The 23,359-nt window shown below is 34.4% G+C and overlaps 1 protein-coding gene across 3 annotated transcripts in view; it reads right to left on the reverse strand.

Moving 5' to 3' along the window:
* Positions 1–4,754: 4,754 nt before the first annotated feature.
* The window catches only part of LOC149801892 (uncharacterized), a 44,270-nt gene continuing 25,665 nt past the window's right edge, over positions 4,755–23,359 (reverse strand). For all 3 annotated transcript variants that reach the window (XM_089956272.1, XM_089956273.1, XM_089956274.1), the window contains 2 exons: positions 21,897–21,982; positions 4,755–7,482 (listed from right to left, as the gene is read on the reverse strand). In XM_089956272.1, the coding sequence (XP_089812398.1) occupies positions 7,256–7,482; positions 21,897–21,982 (313 nt within the window). In that variant the 3' untranslated portion in view covers positions 4,755–7,255. The remainder of the gene's footprint in view (positions 7,483–21,896; positions 21,983–23,359) is intronic.

Consider the following 23,359-nt stretch of genomic DNA (forward strand, 5'->3'; position numbering starts at 1 on the left):
AAGAAAGATTTGAGCATTCCACCAAACCTGTACATCTGCTGACACATTAAAAGTTTACAAACATCATTAAAAATATGACGTTGGTAATGTTAAGTGCTGAAGAATATTGTCAGTTATATGGTGGACTATTTCTTTCTGCAATATGATATTGAAAAGATTGGGTAAGAGCTAGAAAGTATCAGTATAAGAGCTTATGTTATCTGCATCTTTAGTTGCACAAGTTCACAAAAAAAAACATGCAGCTTTTTAATGCACTGCTACAATGTTGTTGAATTTATAACATGCAGCTTTTTAATGCACTGCTACAATGTTGTTGAGTTTATAAGTTGAGAGCAGCCAGGTTATGACACTAGTAAAAAGATTACGATTGTGACGGTGGTAAAAGATTATGAACAGATTCAAAAATACATATAGACATTCCAGAGTTAAATTTTTGATGTCGTGGGTATCATTATTTTCATATATGCTCATTTGTTTTTCCCTTAACGTAACGTTGTCATAATTGTGCAGTAATTCTCCTTACTGCACGGCACGTGTATCTAAATATAGCGTAGTGTATTGGGAACTACTTTGATTGTAAATAAACAATGCACGCTTATGTAGCAAAATATTTAGCTTTTGGTTTATTAGCTTTGTTTGTGGATGAACTAAACAAGCTGTTTCGTCCATTTGAAGGTGGAGATGTTAAAGTTAATGATGGGGACGATTTTACAGAGTCACGAATGAAACAAATAAGCAAACCAATTAATGTGATATTCGCATTATCGACAACGAACGTGAGAGATGCAGTATTGAAATATTCTGATCATTTGAAAAGTTAAAAATGTTCCTAACTTTTCGCAAATAGTTTAGACAATGACAGTGCTCACAAGGTCCATAAAAATAGTATAGGAAAGTATAGTCAGGCTAAGGACTATCGCATGTCTATCAGACACGTACCTTTTTACAAGTAAGTCAAAACACTAAATTCAAGAAAATATGCAACTGAAGGTTTTGGTAGAAAACTAAGAGCCTCAGAGCCAATAAGCCGAGACGAAGAAGAAGCTAGAGGGACTTCACACATCAGCTGCTTTGCAAATTTCACCATTTAAGTCTTTTGACGCAATGTTTTGGATGTAGGCTAGCGTTAGATGCCATACAGGTCATGTATATATCTAGGGTCAATCCAAGAAAGAGCATGCAATTGACGGGTCTTCTCCAGCTGGTATTAAGAATGGCAATAAATATACTTATATTTTTGCATCTTGAATTTCCTCAAAATGTATTTTTTAGTTAGTTCTGCAAATCAGAATTATATGACCCATATCATGCGTTCTAAAACTTGATACACACCACAAAGTTGAACTGTTATTTTTCACTACATTTCGAACAGAAATCGCATACTCCTTACCGCACTCAAAACGAAATGAATGAGATTTCATTGCGTCATTTTGACATTTTGAGTTAAAACGATTAATATTTTTCTCATTATAATTCCGAATAATCAATGACATAACAGAGGTGCAGTTGGTTCAAAGCGAGTCCCTCCATTGCTCAAATCACGTGTGCTTCGTACCTAATTGACTTGGCTAATAAAATCAAGTTCATCTCAAGCAGAAATGCAGAATTGAGTTGGATTGACAGAGAAATAAAATCCATCCATTCCAGACCAACTGGAAAAGTTGTTTCAGTGCGCATTCATTCACAGTATGACTCCACCTTTAATCTGAATTAGACCAAAGGAGATTTTTAGAGTAATGACGAGCGCGCGACGAAATTTAAAAGGTCGCTGGGCGGGGCTATATGTGCATTAATATTGAGACTGTGTATTGGTGAATCTGCGGTTTTGTATTTATTTTGTAATACAACATAATTTCAGTTACTTTGTTTCTTGTAGTGTATTCGGTTTTTTTTTAATCCTCAGGCAGAAAAACAAAATGAGTGTATAATAAGAAGGTTACTACATTTGTATGGGAAAATATGAACTAGTTTTTTTTTTTAGGAGTAATACTGCACTACCAAAGTCGTACAGTATTGCTCCAAAAAACTCGTTTATATTTTGAGATACAAATGAAGTAACCTAAAGTTACAAGTAACATGGTTATGAAAATGAGAATTATCTGCGCATGCATCAATAATTTACAGAAATCAGAAGACTCGTGCATTAAAACAGCCCCACTTTCATGCCAGACTTGTGAAGAACAACATTCCAAAGGCTGATAAAAAAATTTGTGACAGAAAAAAAGATGTGTACCGTTTGAAAAAGAAAAAGTGACTCAAAAGTATGCAGAAAAGAAAATTATGATGCAGATAGACTTTCTTGTTAGGATGTCAGAGTCTGTACATAATAACTTTTATTGCTATATTCGTCTGATACGCGCAGTCTCTAATAATACAATGACACATGCCACCTTATAAGAACCAGGAAATTAATATTGACCATGAAATAAGCAAACAAGCATTTATACTGAGACAAATGGTTGTATTACCTTTCATATTTTCTTTTTGAAGTAGCTTGTGAAATACCGGCCAAGTCCGATCACACCTTTCTTTTGGCAAGATTATAAATGTCTAATTCTGCTAGATGCTTTCCAACCAAAAATGCAAAATATTAAACCCATTAAAACCCAAACAATGAAATAAAAAGTTCATCCAAAAGAGAAACAGTTTGTTCAGCACTTATCATAATACCAATAACACCGGATAAATCTAATACTGATTTTTGCACTAAGTCAAGCAAAACAATTGCCAATTTTTATGAAGATTTCGTTAAGTCTGTCAACGAACAAGTCACTTTTGCCTTGTAATGGAACGAGACATCCTCAGACAATTGCAACAGTGTTAAGAACAGTTAGAGCAACTGTTCATATTCTCATATCGACTGTGGTATTTACATCAGCCATCGTTATACCCTAATTTTAATAAGTTTTAATCTTTCTCATTTTATTTTTGCCATGTTGTACTTGTAACATGTTTAAATGATTTCAATGAATTCTCACTACATCGTCTAATTTATTAATTCACTTAAATTTCGTTTCATATGCAGGGTGACAAATGATACCACTTAATGCAAGTCTTCTTTTTAAATCTATTTCAGTTTTGAATGCACTTGTCGCGTCTGTAAACTTTGATTCCCAATTGTTTCATGTTTTGGTAATTCGTTAATTATACCTTACATCAGATCACATTATTGACCACCTATCTATCAAAATATTCTTTTATATACGTTCTTGATGGTTAAATCGAAGCATATAATTTGTTGTAAAAAGTAGTAAATGTAAAATCATCTGTCGCTTTGTTCTTAGCACTCCAATCAGTTACACCCACTCTTTTTTCTCCTCTCTCTTTTACTCTCTCATTATATATATATATATATATATATATATATATATATATATATATATATATATATATATATATATATATATATATATATTCTGCCGCTCTTACTGGAATTAGCGTTAGCTGTGATCTAGTTCTTCAAGTCAGCGTTCCTTGTGCTGAAGTCATCCATTAGCTTTAAATCTTATAATCATTTTGCCAAATTTCCTTCTTCAGATCTCGCTTTAACCGTGTTTATCAAGTTTTACTGTCTTGGAGAGATATTCTTAGTTTCACAAGGTCACTTTTCTAAGCATATGTCTGTCCTTTGAATTGATTGTAAATATTTTTGTACATTTGTAGTTTGTTTTAACTGCATGTAGTGTGTGTGTGTGTGTACACAAGCCATCTAGTACCTGCATCACGTAATTTATCTGGATTAAGTAATATACGGTTATTGTTGTGATGTAAAACAATGTTATGGACTGCAGCAAACACGAATACTAGTTACACGTGTCATAGTTTGTGTTATTGATCTAATCGCAGAAAATGTATACACCTTAGGTTTCAGAAACCCACAAACTGTATCCTATTTACTAGATACCAGTAGAATTAACGAACTAATGAGTCAGATCAATTTAGAATCGTCGTTGCGGACATATAACAAGTACTGATTACTTGTAGTGATTTGAACTTTTTGAGTAGTGTTACCATCATTCAGCATCTATAATTTCCCAGTTGTCACCATCTGCAGTCGGTCGGTGACTTTTTTTATTTACATTTCGTTGTGAAAACCATCAAATATTAAACTAGTATTTCTTTCACTTTTATTGTTAATGTATTATTATAGTTCATTTTGTGGTATAAATCCACAAAATCTATTATTTGCAACAATATCGAAAAATTGCCGTGTGAGTTGTCAGTTAGAATTTTTAGATGGACGTCTTCCATACCTTCGATTATAAAATAGCTCTCCATATATCAGGCGATTAAGGTTTACTTATTCGAAACATCTGTGCCGTCACTCAAGTTTTTCTTCTTCAAACTGCTTCATTTTTGTCGTGGACTCCGTGTTCCCTTTTTCTGCAAAACATTTATTCTTCAATTTCTTCTCTTCCTCCTAACATGTTTTACAATTCTTCTAGGTACACCTTCAGTAAAGCCGTATCACTTATACTCACTGATGAATAAAACAATCTCCTCGTGGCTCATTTCACTGACATTCGTTGCTTTTACTATCATATCTACGATATTACTATCATATCTACAATGTTACTATCATATCTACAATATTGTTTAGATTACTGATCTTATTTCATCAAGTTTCAATACTGTTGCAGATCAGAACCAGCTTTTGCAACTAAGCCCAATCCTACTCGTGTCCAGCGGAACAACTATATCATGAACGATTCTTGCAACATATAATCCAGCAACAAACCAACAGGACCACCGTCTACAACATGTACTTTTATTTTCAATAATTTGCAGAATTTCTTCAATACTTTAAAATGTACGAATAAGATCAGATTTATGTCACATTTAGCCATTAAAACAGTTAAGTCCTATACAGAGCCATCTGCTGTTTTAAAACCATTTCCACCAAGTTTGTTAAATCACTGTAAATTGACATTTTTATAAGTCTTTGGTATGACTCGGCCGGGGATCGAACACACGACCTCCCGCATCCGAGGCGGACGCTCTAAACACTAAGCCACCGAAGCGGTCAAACATACCGGTAGGAAAAATAAATGCCTGTATTTACTCGCATCAAATATGTAATCTATTTATTACAGTATTGCAGTATTTTAATCATGTTGCTATCAGAGCAAATGCCCTTAATCTCGATATTATCATCTTTCTGGAACAATGGCGCATATCTTTTAATCTTAGCATTTATTTTCTTTAATGCTCAATAAAACAACTAGCCTTGGCCATACGCTTATTGAGCAAAGAATGATAAACTTTCTCTCTCCAATAACAATTTTTTCTTTCATTGCTTTCCTGCTAAAGTCGTGAACAATTTTTTTAAAATCTCTAAATAAAAGTTTGAGTTCAATACAACTGAGGATTATTCTATTTGTTATAGTGTGTTAAAAATGGCAAATTGTTATTTTATGTTCGGCAATGATCTTCAAAGTCTTGCTGGTCAAGGTATTTTAAAAAAAAAAAATCAATCCTTCTGAAATACACAGGTCTGACTTGTCCAGTAATGTCTTGAGTAGTTGATATATTGTTAAGCTTGGAATTTAAATATCTCTAAATTTCTCAATGTATTTATTTATTTTCAAATTGGAGAAGTCCATGCACAACAAGATCGTACTATTTTAATTTTCACTGTGGTTCAGTTAACTCATTGTATTAACTACTAATAAACAACATTCAGTCGTAAATAGTGTCACCAAAAAAACGCCAAGCATATAACCTTTACGACCATTATGGACAGTTTCTCGATCAATATACTATCCTTGCTTGCCCTAAACAATTTCACATTTGTAGATATGATGAAACAATGCCGCCAGGCGTTCGACATCTTAATGCATGATTCGGTTCAGATCTACGATGCTTTTGGATGAACCGAAGAAAAAGCGGATTGATGTGACAGACTGGAGGACACGCAACGTGCCTGCTATATCTTGCCTTGTACGCCATTTATCTTCTTAATAAATAAATATATCACATTTGTAGATATGATGAAACAATGCCGCCTGGCGTTCGACATCTTAATGCATGATTCGGTTCAGATCTACGATGCTTTTGGATGAACCAAAGAAAAAGCGGATTGATGTGACAGACTGGAGGACACGCAACGTGCCTGCTATATCTTGCCTTGTACGCCATTTATCTTCTTAATAAATAAATAAATAAATAAATAAACCGAGTTATCTTAACACTCCTTTCATATTTTGTTTTCCAAACAAAACTGGGTATGAAAATAAAAGGTGTGTTAGATGCATTGGAATAAATGTTTGGCCGCTCTTTAGTATTATCAGTGGTTTCAATGACTATAGGAACATTTTGGTATGCACAGATCAATAATTACACTGCCTAAACTTCAACGATTTTGACGGTTTCTATGCTGATTTGTTCAATAAGCATACATTATTGTATTGGATAAATAAGATTTATCATTAAAGAGGACAAATATCATCAATCAGATAGAATATTCATATACGACAGATCTAATGTCACAATGTGCATACATATATTTCAAGCTCGCAAGAATACAAGCTACGTACGAAGACTGCTACTGAACTATATCAACTATGTACAATTTTCTTATGCTAAGTTTTATTTATTTTAGCAATTACTTAGGCTGAACATGTATATTTCACAGCTGACTTCCAGAAATCTTCCAGTTACACATTTATATATACAAATTTAGGTAAATACCGTGATATCACAAAAGTTAGACGCACAAACATGTTGTAATCAAAGAACAAATCTCAGAACCATAGAAAATAAATAATTGACATCCTCTGTGATTGTTGGAATGTCAATCTGTGATCTCAAGCAAATGGTATTTCCCCCATCATCAAAAGAATGCAAAAATGGCACAAACCAAGTAAAGGGAGCATACCCACTGGAACATTTCACGGTGGACTATTCTCTAATTAAAGTTAATTTAGTAGTTCACAGCGCAACCACTGAACCTTTGAAAACAGGCTTCCCACAAAATGCGTGATTTCATTTCCATCTTTTGATGCTGCTCAAGTACACCGAACTGCATATTCACTTCTACAAAAAATTTCACTTACTAATGCATCAAAATGATGGATCAAATCCCACTCAACTTTGTGTGCTTAAGCGAAGAACTCTGGAAGAGCATATGTATACAAAAATTGTTCCCGCCAGCAAGACACTTCATGCCGTATTGAAAAGGTTTGTCAGCCGGGACCATCCCACTGGGACCAAGGTACATATTCCATGAAACCGCTTATCGCGGTCTACAGAGTTATTAAACTAGAGTCGACAATTCTTTCGCTGTTCGCCCTTTGTCGTCGGTTTTGGGTATGGTAATGTCGTACACGGGAAGACCTTCTAAAGCCCGCGTTTTCTCAATCCGCCAATGGTAAGTGTTCTGCATGACACTTAGAATACAGAACAGTATTCCTACGCAAAGGATCACACAAGCTGTGATGGCTGGAGTCAATCTGAATCGCATGATGATATACAGAACTAATGCTGAAATGAAAAAAAAAAAAAAAAACTACATTTTCAAATGAAAACCGAATTCATCATATAAATTAGCTTCTAATTACGAATTATAAAATATACAAGGGGTATTATATTCTATATTTGGGGGGTGCTCACCAGTTATTACGTATTTTTGAGAGAGTGACGTATGTAATGTGAAGTTGTTTGCATTAAAACATGCACAGTGGAGAGAATATTGGCATACCTTTATGCTACTTTGATGTAATGTGGCTGACATTTCTTTGGATATAGTACTTATGGAAATTGTACATGATCTAAGCACGCTGCTAACTAAAATGACTGCTCCCTTGTGATCGTAAAGGTATCCTGAATTAGTCTCAAGTACAATATCCTTAGCAGCTACTAAAATATGGAAAATGAATTTTGCCTGACTAGACAATACCAGTTTCTGAAATTGCAATGAATTAATTACCAAATATACAAAATGTAAAACTTATCAGCTCTGTTTTTCTAATACAATTTACATCTGAAGTTCAGGAAGTGAAAATGACCAAGTGGAGCTAGTACTTTCTTAAAAGGTGCACATCTGGAGGAAGGCCAAGCTGTATACTCTATAACCTATATTACACCCATCAATCATACACCAAAATAAAGTGAATTAAAGGTCCGCTGAACAATATCTAAGATATAAAATAGGTAGTATAACCAGAGAGGAAACCCGGGAAAAATCTTTTTCATTAAAATTCTAACCCTATGCAAAATACAAAACTGTAGAGCGCCACCTTAAACGCATCTTCTGATAACAATAAAGAGCGAGGGAAGAGGGAAGGATGTAAGAGAAACGATAACTAAGATGAAGTGATTATATATTTGTTTTACAGACCGGATGATATTTACGGATGCTTCAGAAATAGTGGATTCAATACCTTCTTCGTGCGGTTATCGCCAGTGCAGTAGGACAGTTAACATACAAGTGTGTGTTTGTGTGTGTCTATATATATATATATATATATATATATATATATATATATATATATATATATATATATATATATATATATATATATATATATATATATATAATTTGGGACTAACAAAACATCATTATATTATCCTTATCAAACTGTCAACCAGTGAAATAATTCAGAACTCATTGTAGGAAGAAAGGAGCTGTCAAAATGCATCACAGATCACCAGAACACAAGCAACACATAATATGGAGCACAGTAACCTACATTTAATAGTACAATGGTGTAGATCTCGTTAGTATGATGCATGCAATTATATTTATCATTAAGTAATAAAAGAATGGAACAGCTTTTAGGTGTTAGTTAAAAGTATGCTCGTTTTTTTTGTGTTTATTGTTGTGTTTTTTTTGGGGGGGGTCTTATTTTTGTGGTTATTGTGTTTTTCTTCTTTGTCGTTATTTGTTGGAAAGTAATGGATGGCAACGAAAAGAAAAACATAATTTAAATCTAACTTATTTCAAAGTTTATCTAATAATTACTGTGTATTTGTGAATAATGTCTTGCTTCTTGCTAAAAGATATCTGTCCAGAATTCCCTATCCATCAGTGTTTACAATGAATCTATCGCCAATTACAAAATCGGGCCAGAATTCCCTATCCTAGTATTGACAATGGATTCTTGGACTTGCTACAAATTCGGGCCAAAACTCCCTATCGTACAGTGTTTACAAGGGATTCTAGGACTTGCTACACAGCATAATTATGAAAAATGACATTTTTGATCAGAGCCATCATTCAATTTCGGTCAATCAGCCGGATCTCAAAATCTGATTGGGTAGCGTCTAAACAACTTCTCTTGGGAGTGTATCTTTTCATATGGTATCTATAATAGATCTAACTAAACAGACAAAAGGGCCAATACACGATACAAACCTAATTTAAAAGTTTGCCATAATGCATTGCTTTTCCAACAAAGGTCAAAATAGGCAGCGAGCATGTGGATAGACCCGTTGATGATAGACAAGGCTCGGGAAATGGAGCAAAATGTCGCAAAAGGGATTGCGAGCTGAAAGACTGATGGAATGAAAATGTAATTGCAATGACAATTCGTTTATTTTCGGGGGTCGGGTTGGGTTGGGTTAAACTGTCAAATGCCGCACCCGCATCTTCAGACGAATAATGTGTAAAACATCAACTGAATGTAACTTGTCATACGTTACTGATTTTCAAATCTGTATGTATCCAAATTAGACGGGAAACATCAACTGAATGTTATATGTTATTGATTTTCCAATCTTTCTATATCCAAGTTAAACAATACACTATCGTACAATCATTTTATATTTACTTGTAAGGTGTAGGCGGGTTTCACGCCCTATTTATATTTACTTGTAAGGTGTAGGCGGGTTTCACGCCCTATTTATATTTACTTGTAAGGTGTAGGCGGGTTTCACGGCCTATGTTTTTCTTCACTATGATATCTTGGCCTCATGTTTGATACAGTGGCGGCGCGAGAAGGATTAGGGGAAGTAACAACTGCCCCCGGGCTCCATGCAAATATGGGGCACAATCGGGGAGCTGCGTTTTTAGCTGACATTTTCATAATATTTAATCTTCTTAGTTTAATGGGGACAATCCTTCACGAAAATTATACTTATGTGGAGTGGGTAACTGACATGAAAACTTTCCTGAAGTAATGTGTAGGCAAGAGCATTACCAACCCGTGCGTCATTAACCCTCGCGCCGCCTCTGGTTTGACATTATGACGAGTATTCTAAAATGTTTTTAACCTGAAATGACTGTTGGAAAATTGTTTAACTGATGGTACCTGAGCAACAACTAAGCATTGTATCTGAAAACAGGGTTTGAGGGGATAGCGATGATGATGCATTGTGACTACTAATGTGCAACCCATACATCTAGTACGACACCGTAAAATGTAGGACGGCACCCAAGCGTTTGGCGGAGCATAGAAAAATGTTCTAGTCAGACGATTCAAAGTCTTTCAACAGGACTCTATTAAACATTAAAGTCAGAAAGTCATGCAGTATCGTGATGCTCAATTTAAAAAAGAAATTGAAAAAGAAAACACTACAAATTACATATGATAAAGAGATTTCTATGAAAAGGAAAAGCGGTTCAAATCGATTCAGAATTATTGTGTTCAGAAAGGTAATACGCTCGTCCAATCACATGAAACATCGCCTCAAATATGCACAAATATCGTTTACTACTGATATAGTTCAATACTGTGATGATAAAAGCATATATTTTAAATTTAATCAAAACTGGATCTCAAATGTGGCTCATAGAACGATAACAAGCTCAGTCAGTCAGACGCAAGATTAAAGCATCAGCATCTTTAGATCTTGCTCGTTATTGAACCCATGCAAGAGTTTGATGATATAAACCAGATTTCAAGTTTGATGAAAGTCGGAACAGAAATATGACTTCCAGAGTGGCAACATGCTCAGCCAATAGGATGCGTCCACAGCTCATTAGTATGCGCGCATTTGGCTCATTATCAAATATGTACAAGACCGCGATGATGTAAGCATGTATTCCAACGTTGATTAAAATCAGATCCGAAGTACGGCCTCCATAGTGCTAACAAACTCAGTCAACCAGATGCAAAATCACGTGACCAATATATGTGAATCTTGTTTATTACCTAATCAATACGAGCTCTTGATGTAAGCATATATGTTTAGTTTTAAGAAAACTGGATAGGGAATATGCCCCCACCCCCCACCCCCCACCCGAATGATAGCAAGTTCGGCCATCAGATGCGAGATCGCCTCATTATTGTCCATCGATCTTGTTGATCTCCAGAGTGGTATCAAAGTTAGTCAATCAGGTACAAGATTACCTCATTAATGTGCATGGATCTCACTCGTTATCGAACTGGTCCGAGACTTTGATGATAACAACCCATATTCTAAGTTTTATTGAAATCGGGTCAGAAATATTGACTCCAGAGTGGTAAGAAAAAATAATTCTTGATGAGAGCACGAGGCACAGAGGGTGACGAAAGACAGACGCAGTCATACCATACGCTAGCTTGGCCTTACTACCTAATAAATTCAAAATCAATAAATAAAAGAGGTGGTTGTCAGTAACATGCTTTTTAATAGTATTGCGGTGTATTTATCATCAGCATATTGGCACACAATAAGATTAACAATATAAAAACGAAAGGTTTAGAGCGGCAATTGAATATTTTTGCACATAATATGTAGAATGATGGATATCAATTAGAAGAAACATATTTTCAGATTTTAGAATTACCCAGTTGCATGTAACATTGACTGTTTATTTATGGTGATGTTTTGTTCCTTGCTACAAAAATCTGGCTTTCCAATGTAAAACTACATATCTTACATAGTATACGGTCAATTCTATCACTTTCTACGCGGTATATTGAAGACAAGATGACATTTCATTACGACATTTCATAATCAATTGCAATCAATCAGCCCGAGTTCTAACGTTTATTGTGTAGTTCATAATAACTTTTCTTGTGAGTCTTTTCACTTGATGTCAATACTAGATCTAGTTACACAGACTTAGATGGCCAAGACAAATCAATTTAGACGTCTGATGATGTATTGGTTCGTTGCTTTTCCCCTGAATATCAAATCACTTAGTATACCAATGGGTATAACTGTTAAGGGGGGTAGGGGGCGCGGTGCGGTGATGGGACAGACTGCCAGAGCTGTAGGACGAATACAACGATACTCTCTTTGCCACAATAATTTTGTTACTTGTAGAAACCTGAAAAGCCTTAATGCCAGTAATGCTTTCTTTTAAATTTGGTCATAATTTGTTGAAATTTTACCCCATTTTAGAAGAGGCCGGGTTTTCCAATTTTTAGCAAGTGTGGCCATTTTGTGTCATAGTGGCATCCTTTGCACAAATCTTAAAGTCTTTTGTTGCTTTCTGTAAAGCTGGATAATTTTCTGTTGAGCGGATTTGGGGAAGTCATTTCAAGGTTTCTATATTTTCAGTAAAAGCTGCAAGGCATCATTTAAAGCACGTTATGCCCGGATGCTTTACGTCAAATTTGGTCCGATTTGCTTTAGCGGTTGCTGAAAAGAAACCATTTCAAGCTATCACAGCGGCCAAATTTAAAGCTGGCATTTGTAAAAATTGTAAAGTCCTCATACCAGCATGTTTCTAAAACATCTGGCCAAAATTCTGTCCAGCAGTTGTTGAGAAGTTATATAAAGTTTTTTATTTTTTGTAAAGGCGGCCATATTTGATGACGAATGGGAATAAACTCTGTTAGTTTGCAAGTTCTTCATGCTAAGATGCATTCTGTCATGTTAAATCCTATTCTGTCATGTTAAATTCTATTATGCCATGTTATTATGCCGACTGGTAATCGAGAAGAACTTATTTAAAGGTTTATCCATTTTTAGTAACGGCGGCCATGTTTAATGTCGGTCCCATTAAGCTTAGACAAATTTTTGGGAGTGATTGTTGAGACGTGCTTTAATTTTCTTTAACGAACGGCCGCCATATCTGATGACTGTTAGCATTGTTTGTATTAATTTGATAGCTCTTTGTGGTAGGATGCCTTCTGTCGAATTGAGCCGAATTATACTGAACAGTTTTTGAAAAGAAATCTATGAAAGATTCTTCTATGTTTAATAACAACGGCCCTATTGGATATCAAATTGGCGTCATTTGAACTAAAGTACTTTATGCCGGGATGCTTTTTTTAAAAAAAATTTTTTTAGCCTAAAAAATTCCGTCATGTGGTTTCTGAGAAGTCGTCCTTCAATATTTCTACTTTTAAAAAAACAATTACGACAGCCATTGATATCCTATCAAACAACAATTACTTAATACAGACGGACTGATGACATATCCTCTCACGTGGTAGTTACAACTATTTCAAGGCTGTCTGGGTGAACAAATTCAACGACCGATGGCAATTATTTTATATGTTGCTGTGAATATAGATATCATCCAGCAAGAAAGCAAGAGGCGTTTAAAGACGCATTATCGACAAGTAGGCGACAAACGGAAAACTTACACCGTTGTCAACTTCGTTGTGCGCTATAAAATAAATGATTATTATGAAATTCATGCTACCACTGAAGAGGTGATATTTTGTGGGACCATACAATCCGGGAATAGTTTAAAAAAATCATGAAAGGTCTTAATTTTTTTTAAAATTATATGTATAAAAATACTATTGATTTGAAAACTATATATTGGGTTTGCAAGACATTCTTAGGTTTCTCTGGAGATAAGTATAATTCCAAACAGATAATAACTACAGTCAAACATATTTTATCTAAAACTAGAATGGTTTAATGTTGTCATACATATTGGATTTTCTCTTTATAAAGCATGCATATTTCAAACTTTTAGGTTTTTTTTCTTCTTGGGCACAGAAAATTACTATTTTTGAAAGTCTTTCAAAGAAAATGCACAATATGTTAATATCATTTCCTGTTGCTGGTTCGAACGTTAGTTTCCGTCTCCAAGTATAACCGTATGCCATTTCTTATGCACTCAATGACTTTCTGCAAGCCATTCAGACTCGTATTCTGCACATGACGCTTCAAAATAAACTCTCAAGGTAAGCTCACTGATTGAACCGTGTCTTAAGTTGACCACGAATGAGAGACAACTCTAAAGGATAGCCCGGCGTCTGAACAGTATCGTAAGTTTACCATGACTGAGAGACAACACCAAATAGTTCTCTGATATCTTCAGAACAGAAAAACATGATTACCATCAAAGAAATTAGGAAAACTTAAAGAGAGTGTCAGGTGCTTGTTCCACTTAGCTCTGTGATTTCCATTATGGTACATTATCCAGTAAAAGAATAATTACGGGTTCAGTGGAAATTTAACGTTGCATGAAATGTCTGCGAAATCAGTAAATTGAGAAATACTTTAAGCCCAAGAAATCGTGACAGTTCAGCTAAATAATATACGAGGCCTTTGGATATTTATTAGCCGAGAAGCACGGAGGCCTTTGGACATTTATTAACCGAGCAGCACGGTAATTATGTGGGATTCATCTTTAGCAGAGAACTGCCATTTTATAGTTAGCGTGTTCAATCCCGTCATAGACTGAAATATTGGAATACTTTAAGCCCAAGAAATCATGACAGTTCAGCTAAATAATATACGAGGCCTTTGGATATTTATTAGCCGAGAAGCACGGAGGCCTTTGGATATTTATTAGGCAAAGTGCACGAAGGCCTTTGGACATTTATTAACCGAGCAGCACGGTAATTATGTGGGATTCATCTTTAGCAGAGAACCGCCATTTTATAGTCAGCGTGTTCAATCCCGTCATAGACTGAAATACTGGAAATTCAAGCTAACAGTTGAAAGAAAAGAAGAAAATATAGATAGGAATACATACAATACATGACAGATATTAAGATAATTATAAATAATAAGCGCTGAGATTGAAGAATACCTGACAGAACACTATTTTGGTTTTTGAATGTATTGTCAACTACCTCTGTTGCAATACAAGCTTCCTTGATACCGATAAAAACCATCAAGTTCGTTTTTGAGAGACAAGGTGGAAGGAAAAGACAGTAATTAGAGCAATACCCATGGCTATAACTTGTTCCAAATTTGTTTCACTCAGTAATAGTGGGCTTGATAATGTACGATGTGCTAGTTTAGCAACATAAAACAAAAATGTATTCCTAATAACCATCACACTGCGTTTAAAACAAATTAACTATGCTCGATTGAGGGTATTTGATACATATTTATGAGAGAGAGAGAAAGAAAGAACCAGTATAACAGGGATGTCTTGTTTACTGGCAGTCTTTATCTTTTTATTAACGTCCAGATGATCGCTTAATGTAATAGCTTGCGTATAAGAAAAATATATTTAAGATAAAAATTAGCATTCCAGTGAAATAAAGAAAATTCACTTCAAAATATTATTGGGCAGTCCAAGTGTTGGAAAAGTAATAAAGTTGCGTCATAAGTGGAGAGAGAGAGAGAGAGAGAGAGAGAGAGAGAGAGAGAGAGAGAGAAAGAAAGAGATGAAAAGAGATGATTCTGTACACAAGAGGGAAGAAGTTCAGTTGGAAAAGTGCTCCCAAACTTTAAAAAAAAAACGCGGACTTGAAAGATCACACGTAGATAGAATTAATATTGATTTGATTACAGGATTTGCGAATAAATTATTTAATCAGCGATTATTTTTGTACAGATAACGTGGTAACACAAGAAGGTTTTGGAGCTAAATAATTACTCAGCTGGCAAATAGTTTAGCGCCATAATACAAATGTTCAGAATTAATTATCCTTTGCAGTCTGTTTTAGATATAAATTCACTAATCATAAAGATGTCAAGCTGGATCAGAGAAGTGTTTATTTATACCGAAAAGATCAGGTTTACAAAATCCTTTCAGCGAATGGATCATGTTCTTTCGAATCTCGTGAGAGCCAGACGGTAACCATTTAAATATTTAGTCAATACCATTCACTGAGATTCTATTTCGTTCACATGTATTGGAATTACCATGGCTATAACGTTGATATTTTTTTAAAAATTTTAACATCAACATTAATTAGAGAGGACTTCTCATAACCCATTCTAAATATATCAATTGTTCATGTACAATACACTAGATAGGGTATAATACAAAAGTTTGCTAAATAATGATTCTATTCAAGTCAGTAACGTCTTGAATACTGACATAATACGGTTTAATATGTAAGTGTACGATGACCACGCTAGCAATGAGCCCCATTTGGCTGAATGGTCAAAGGCATACCATGAGGCGCTGTAGCGGACAAACGCTTGTCCAATTAGAATGTTACAGTTGAAATTTCAATTTCGTATGTCGAGAAATCCGTGTTGGATGAAACTGCACGTCCTTATATGTTGAATTATACAGTGGTGGTGTAAAGCTCTGTTTCCTATGTCGACGTTTTACGGTGTATATTTTGAATTACAAAGCGGTGGTTGAAATTTCAATATTATATGTCGAGAAACCCTAATTCACACGTTGTATGTAACTGTTTGTGATAAAAGTTCCATTTCATATGGTGAGTATTTAGATTTCATCTGTTAAATTTCATAGCAACAAGAAGCAGCCTCCTTGTTTAAAAATAACGAGGTCCGTTCACTAGAGCTACCTCTAGCGAAGAAATTCATAGTAATTCTCGACCTGTGAATGTTAACTTTCAAACTGTAAATGCATGAAACCTAATGGCGCATCATAATTGAATACACGAACGATGTATCTTAATACTCGATATCATTTTGAATTGTTAAAGTAGACATTGTGTCATGTTACTTTTAACACCAACACATCATTTCACTACATAAAAATAAAAATTCAGACAAGCATAATAAAATGTCCAACCACCGCTGTGTAATTCAACCGATATAATCTAAAAACTCAACATACGAAATGGAACCTTCAGCACAATCAATGTGATTCAACATGTTAAATTGAAACGCTCGACATATGACATAAAAATTTCAACAACCGCCGTGTAATTCAGAAGATACAATCTAAAAACTCGACATTGGACATCGAATTTTCAACCAGCGTTGCGTATTTCAACAGATGAAATCTAAATACTCAGCATATGAAATGGAACTTTCAACATAAACTCTTTGAACCAATATGTAAATTAGGAATTATCGACGTATGACATTGAAATTTCAACCATCGCCGTGTAATTCAAACGACACAATCTAAACCTCGACATAGAAAATATAACTTTCAACCACTACTGTTAATTCAACAGATACAATCTAAAATCTCGACCTAGGAAATGGAACTTTAAGGATAAGCATTTTTGATACCATACGTGAAATTGGAATTCTAAACATATGCCATTAAAATTTCAACGGCAACGTTCTGACTGGACCAGCTTTTGTCTGCTTCGGCGCCTCATACAAGACACTCACCTTAAGCTTTACCGATCGCTCACGTTTTATCTCTGTCCGTTTGCGTTCGAGTCTCAGCTCGACCAATTTTCCGCCACGAATCTCACTAACGCTCATACAATTACCGTATAATAACATAAAAAGCAAAGCTATTTGGTGTTGTCCTTTGCACTTCGCAGACTGTGCCATTGTCGAGTTAGCGATTTCCTATCAGTCATATGCTTTTTACCAGCTCCATTTACTTTTAGTGGAACGACAGCAAGGTTTTGATATGATGTGAATAAACCAGTACTTAAATTCATGAGTCAAATCTGACTCAAAAATATGATAATAGTCGTAATAAATTAGTGTTGGTCCTTGCGTGTTGTTGTTGTTGTTGTTGTTGTAGGGTTTAACGCCATTTTTCAGGACAAGAGAAGCTATACATGGCGACCAGTATAAATGGTGGAGGAAAAACCCGGGAAAATCCCGGAAAGAACCACCGACCCACGAGAAGCTACTGGCAAGCTTTCCCCACATAACTACATTGGCCGAATCAGAGACTCGAACCCACGCAGACAGAAGTGAGATGGCACTGATCCGTAACGGTGAGCGCTTTAGACCACTCGGCCACTCGGGGACCCTGTTGTTGTTATTACTCAATCAGCATAGAGAGTTGAAAGAAAAGCATGGGAAACCACATGGCTAATATCTTGCCTTTAAAGTAAATATCAGTTTTTGATGTTTTTTTGTTTTTTTATTTTTTTATTTATTCGCTCCCTTAAATGTACCATCAAAAGATTAATACGTTCTCCAGGTACTCAAGGATATTTTTGTATTATGTTAATATGAGCGATCCGGGATTCGAATGTATTTGAGTTTTTATATAGATATAAGTGTTCCAAATTTGTTATAATATCCATAACAAAATTTAAAATTGTCAAAAAATGATATTTGTCTTAATGTGGTTTATTGCTTCTGAATACTAATATGCAGAAAGCACAAATGTACACTTGGGTCCAGGAACTAGACGATACATATGTTTCAAACAAAAAGATGTAACTGGTCCATAATTGACCTTAGGCGCGATGATAGATCGCTCCACCTACAAAAACACGTGTCATGACGCCTTGCTAACCTCTGACAAACGTGCAGTATTTGGCAAAGAAATGTGTTTCAGCTTAAGTGAAATGTTTATTGAAAATGATTTGCATTATTCTTAAAAACGTAAAATTGCAAAGTTGTATAAATTAGGCTGCAGTAGACAATATTTATATTTTTAGTTCAAGTTCATATAGTAATAATCTAAATGTATTATTTCAGTAAATAATACAAATTAATTTTAAAGCTGTTCGAGAACTTATTCATGTACAAAGAAATTCTCACCAAAAGCTGCTAATGAATGTGGTATATAATCTTATCCTTATTAATTTTATCTGGCTTGGAAGTAAATGAATTAAAAATTAATAACAAAAACATTAAATAATTACTGTTTAGAAGTATACTGTTGTAAATACTAACATTTTTAAAGTTTTACTTTGTTCGAGAATCGAGTGCATTTTTTTATAACACAAAACAAAAAATGCACTCGATTCTCTGTAATGATGTCTGCATATCGATATTTAGAACCCGAGGGCTTGACCACTTAAAAATTGCAATTTTTGATTTTAAAATACTGTTCTATTCTCTAATAATTGACCCATTGCCACTTGTCAATCATGCTGATCAATTAACCAATCAGCGAGTGTAAATCAAGCACCTCCAGGCATTGCTTACGTCTACCATTATCCTCCGACAAGCTGCCTGTAGCAAAAATGAATTATGATAAGTATTTTTAAAAATTGCGATGATTTGTTGATTTCTCGATTGATAAGGGTAAAAAAGTCAATGGGACCCTTGCAATTCTGACTCGATATCCAGATCGTCTAAATGGAGGAATTAGATTTATTCCATTCCCGAAACATAGCCAAAACTTCGATGGATAAAGACTTTTTTGTGGTCGCGGTACGATCAGCTGAATATGGAAACAATTTATGGCAATTGTACAACATGTATGTTTACATCAATGTTTGTAGAAAAACGTGTCCCGCTGATGTCTTAAAGGAAAAAAAAACTGAAATTAAAAATTATATGTAAAAATAAATGTTTATAGAATAAGTTTGGAGAACCCCTCAACATTCAGGCTTTGATGTATATTATTTTTCTTGTACTGAAAGCACTAAACCCCAGACTGTATTATTTTAAAGTTTGAAAATTTACACTTTAATGTTGGCTTTTCCCAAAAACAATGATTTATCGTTTCGATCTTTCATACACTTGAGTGACTCTTTTCTTTCTCTATGGACCGCAGGACGGGTAGGGATACAAAAATGTAATAATAAAGAAACACAAAAACAACGATTTCAGATAATTATCGTCCGATATATTAAGCATGCATTTACATGTTTACGTTAACAGACATCATTGATCTATATTCCATCTAACGAACATAGAACTTTAAAATTATTATTATTTACAACATTATATATATATATATATATATATATATATATATATATATATATATATATATATATATATATATATATATATATATATACATTCAGAAATGTTAGCTTGCAGGTTTTGGTGATTTTAGTATCAGAATTGTTTAAGGTGTTCAGGAATCTAAATATGCCTAATATTGATGGGCCATCTAGTATTATTCTTTCCATGAATATAAACTGTGTATAACTTAACAAGCAGACTAATAAAATACCCCGATTTCAGGCTTTATTTAAACATCAGTTTAGAAAAAGTTTAAAAGCTCATGTCGCCATTTTATATAAGCAATTTGTATTTTGAAGATGCAATATCAGAAGCTGCATTTCCTCAAGTATCGGAACTCCCATTAACGAGCCCTTTATTTGAAATGGAACATTCCGTTAATGAGTCCTTTATTTAAAATAGAACATTCCATTAATGATCCTTTTATTTGAAATGGAACATCACAATAATGAGTCCTTTATTTTAAAATTATATACTGGAACATCCAATTATTGAACCCATTATTTTATGTTACATACTGGAACATTCCATTTATGAGCCCTTTATTTGGAATGGAACATTCCATTAATGAGCCCTTCATTTATAATCAAACATAACACTAATGAGCTCATTATTTGAAATTATATACTGGAACATCCCATTAATGAACTGTTTATCTGAAATAATATTCAGGAACATTCCATTAATGAGTCCTTTTTTGAAATTATATACTGAATATTCCAATTAATGAGCCTTTTATTTCAAATTATATAATGGAATGCGTATGACAAGTAAAATCAGGCAATGAAGTTCTTAGAAACTTGCAACATGAAGAGAACTCCTTCGGGTCACTTGCAAAAACAATCGGTTTTGACATTTCATCACAGATTAATGAGGAAATATATTTATCTATTCCGTCTTAATAGAGGCGAAAATTTACGAGACATTGCTTTTCGGCAACTTGTAGTTATGGTCAGTTATTCTATAATAAATCATCGGAAAACATTCATCTTGTCTTTTCATCATCTCAATCATCCTGCTTCAATAATGACTAGCCAGGAGTTTCATCCCCACGCGTCCACGTAGGAATTGATTTTTGTTCCAGCATGTTATTTGAAAGACCAGGCCGTAAAAGATGACCATAAGATCTCCGCGTTTATATCCGAAATGTTTTGCCAAACTGGGAGGGTAAAATGAAGATACCCATCTGGGTCTAAGATAGCTCACCTGTGATCTATCTGCCTAACAGTTAAATACAAGAGAGGCTGGTCATGAAATCCGAGAAAGAAGGATGTCTACTGTCTGGCAAAATATATTCAAATTATGTTAATTAGTTATGATATTGTTTAAAAAGAGTTTGAAGGCTTTTTGTACCTTTGTTCATATTTGACATCAGATAAGCCATATGAAAACTGAATAACCTTTATGGCAGTGTGTTTTCTGTGTGATCTGATCAAATTCTGTTCACAAGTTGTTGGCTTTTTAAGCTATTTAAAGCTTTTTGCTTCCCGTTTTAGTAACAGTACCTTCATGGGAAGGCAGATCGATTTCTTTTCAATTTTATTTTGAAAGGGTTTTTATCCGGGATGCACACTCTTAAATTCATTTAAATTAATTATGTTGAGCATTGTTTTGAGAGGAAGTAATTTGTATGGATTTTGTTGTTGTTGTAGTTTTTGACTTATAATAATTGCAGTGATGCTTCAAGGCGGATATTAATTGGTCGGTGCAATACTGTCATTCTATTTTCCAGAAGCATAAATAAACAATATGCTTAAGGTTGAACCATACATCAGCACTATCATGACTATAGAGTGCCGAACAAATATCGAGTAGAAAAAATGGTAAAGGTACAAACAAAACTTTGCCAAAATCCCCGGGAAACAAATCAACCAAAATTTAATATCCATCGTAAGATAAGAGAAAAAGTGTAAAGATGTTGCAAACGAGCTAAAAAACGACAAGATAGGAAAATAAAAGCGAAAAGGTATCAAATCCGTAAAATACAAGGATAAGAATTATGTCTGCATAAAGCGATAAAAGGACAAGAAAAGTAAAAGTAGCATACTCACAAACTAGAAAGGTTGGAATGGACACTAAAAAACCGGTGACGGCGATGAATCGGCTACTTGAGCAATCCTTCAGAAATTTCAGCGCTCTGAAAAATGAAAATTTTACTGTTGAATATATAGGATTAAAGTTTGTTGCTTCTGTCGAGCTGCCCCCAACTCTCTAACAGCCCAATGTTACGGAGAACTTTAGCACCAAGATATTGTGTAGACCAGTTATTTTTTCTTTACTAAAGCAAACAAATAATATGTACGCGAATAAAGAATAATCTAAATGCATATTTGAAGACGTTCGATCTGGCCTTATGATGTGGCTCTACCAATTGAAAAAAAGGGAAGCAAGTTATTAAAAAAATGCTGTATAACATAAACAATGTAAGCATTACTAAATTAATTTGATTTTGATGCTCATCCCCTTAATATATCTTTGATGGGGTTTATTTCTTGATTTACGTGGAAAAATAGTCTTCTCTCTGCTGAATATTTAATACCAATCTTATGCTCCAATGTCCGACAGATAAACTTTCTGACAGCATCAATACCTGTGTTTTAAAGCATTTCAAACACAGGCTGACTTTGCAGAATACACCAAGTCATATTTACCTTTACCAAAGTTCCACGTTATGGTAAAACGACGTCATTAGAATATATCAAATTCGAAGAGGACGGACATATTTTCCCTTCCTGAAAAACATAATTTTGTCTAGCTGTCTTAGGTGAATAGAAGTCTTTGATTTCGCAAGTGAAAGATTAAGGTAATAGGTTCTAGCATTAATCCGATTAACAAATAATTCTGCGAGCCGGATGTCAAGAACCAAGTTAATTTATCGCAAGCTATTCTTGAAACAAGAGCACGAAGGTAGCTTTTCCATCATTAACGGTGTCGAGAAGACAAGACCAGTCAGAAGACAGAAAACGTTTACCTCTACACCACTGCCAACCAGAAACATTTGATGAATATCAAACTGTTTCAATTCCTAAGGAAATCCTAGCTTGCTAGACAATTACTTTTAAACTTTTTAGCATTACAAGTTGAGCATATTTAATCCATACAGAGATCAAAGAAAGCTGTCTGGGATACAATTAACCAATGAACTAGAAATTGTGCATTGGTTATTGGAGTATTATAAACAAAGTACTCTCTAACTGGTGATTAGTGTAAAAAACAATATCTGAGTGGGGTATTATAAACAAAACAATCTCTAACTGGGACATACATATATACTGTTCAGCATTATCAAGTAGCAGATGTGTAAATAGTTCACAAAATACTTATCCCACGTTCGAAATTATGGTGCCATAAATACCATGGTATTTACACAAAAGTACAAGTAAGTTGCTTGGGAAGTTGAACTAAACCTTGAGTTCAATCAAAGTAAAAGGTGAATAAAAGGTGATAATGTCATACTTTCGATTTCATGATATTGCACTCAACATCGTGGAATCAAAGGTAAGACACAATATTT

Source organism: Sinohyriopsis cumingii, chromosome 4 (genome assembly GCF_028554795.1).
Source record: "Sinohyriopsis cumingii isolate HCF-2022 chromosome 4, ASM2855479v2, whole genome shotgun sequence".
Lineage (NCBI taxonomy): Eukaryota > Metazoa > Mollusca > Bivalvia > Unionida > Unionidae > Sinohyriopsis > Sinohyriopsis cumingii.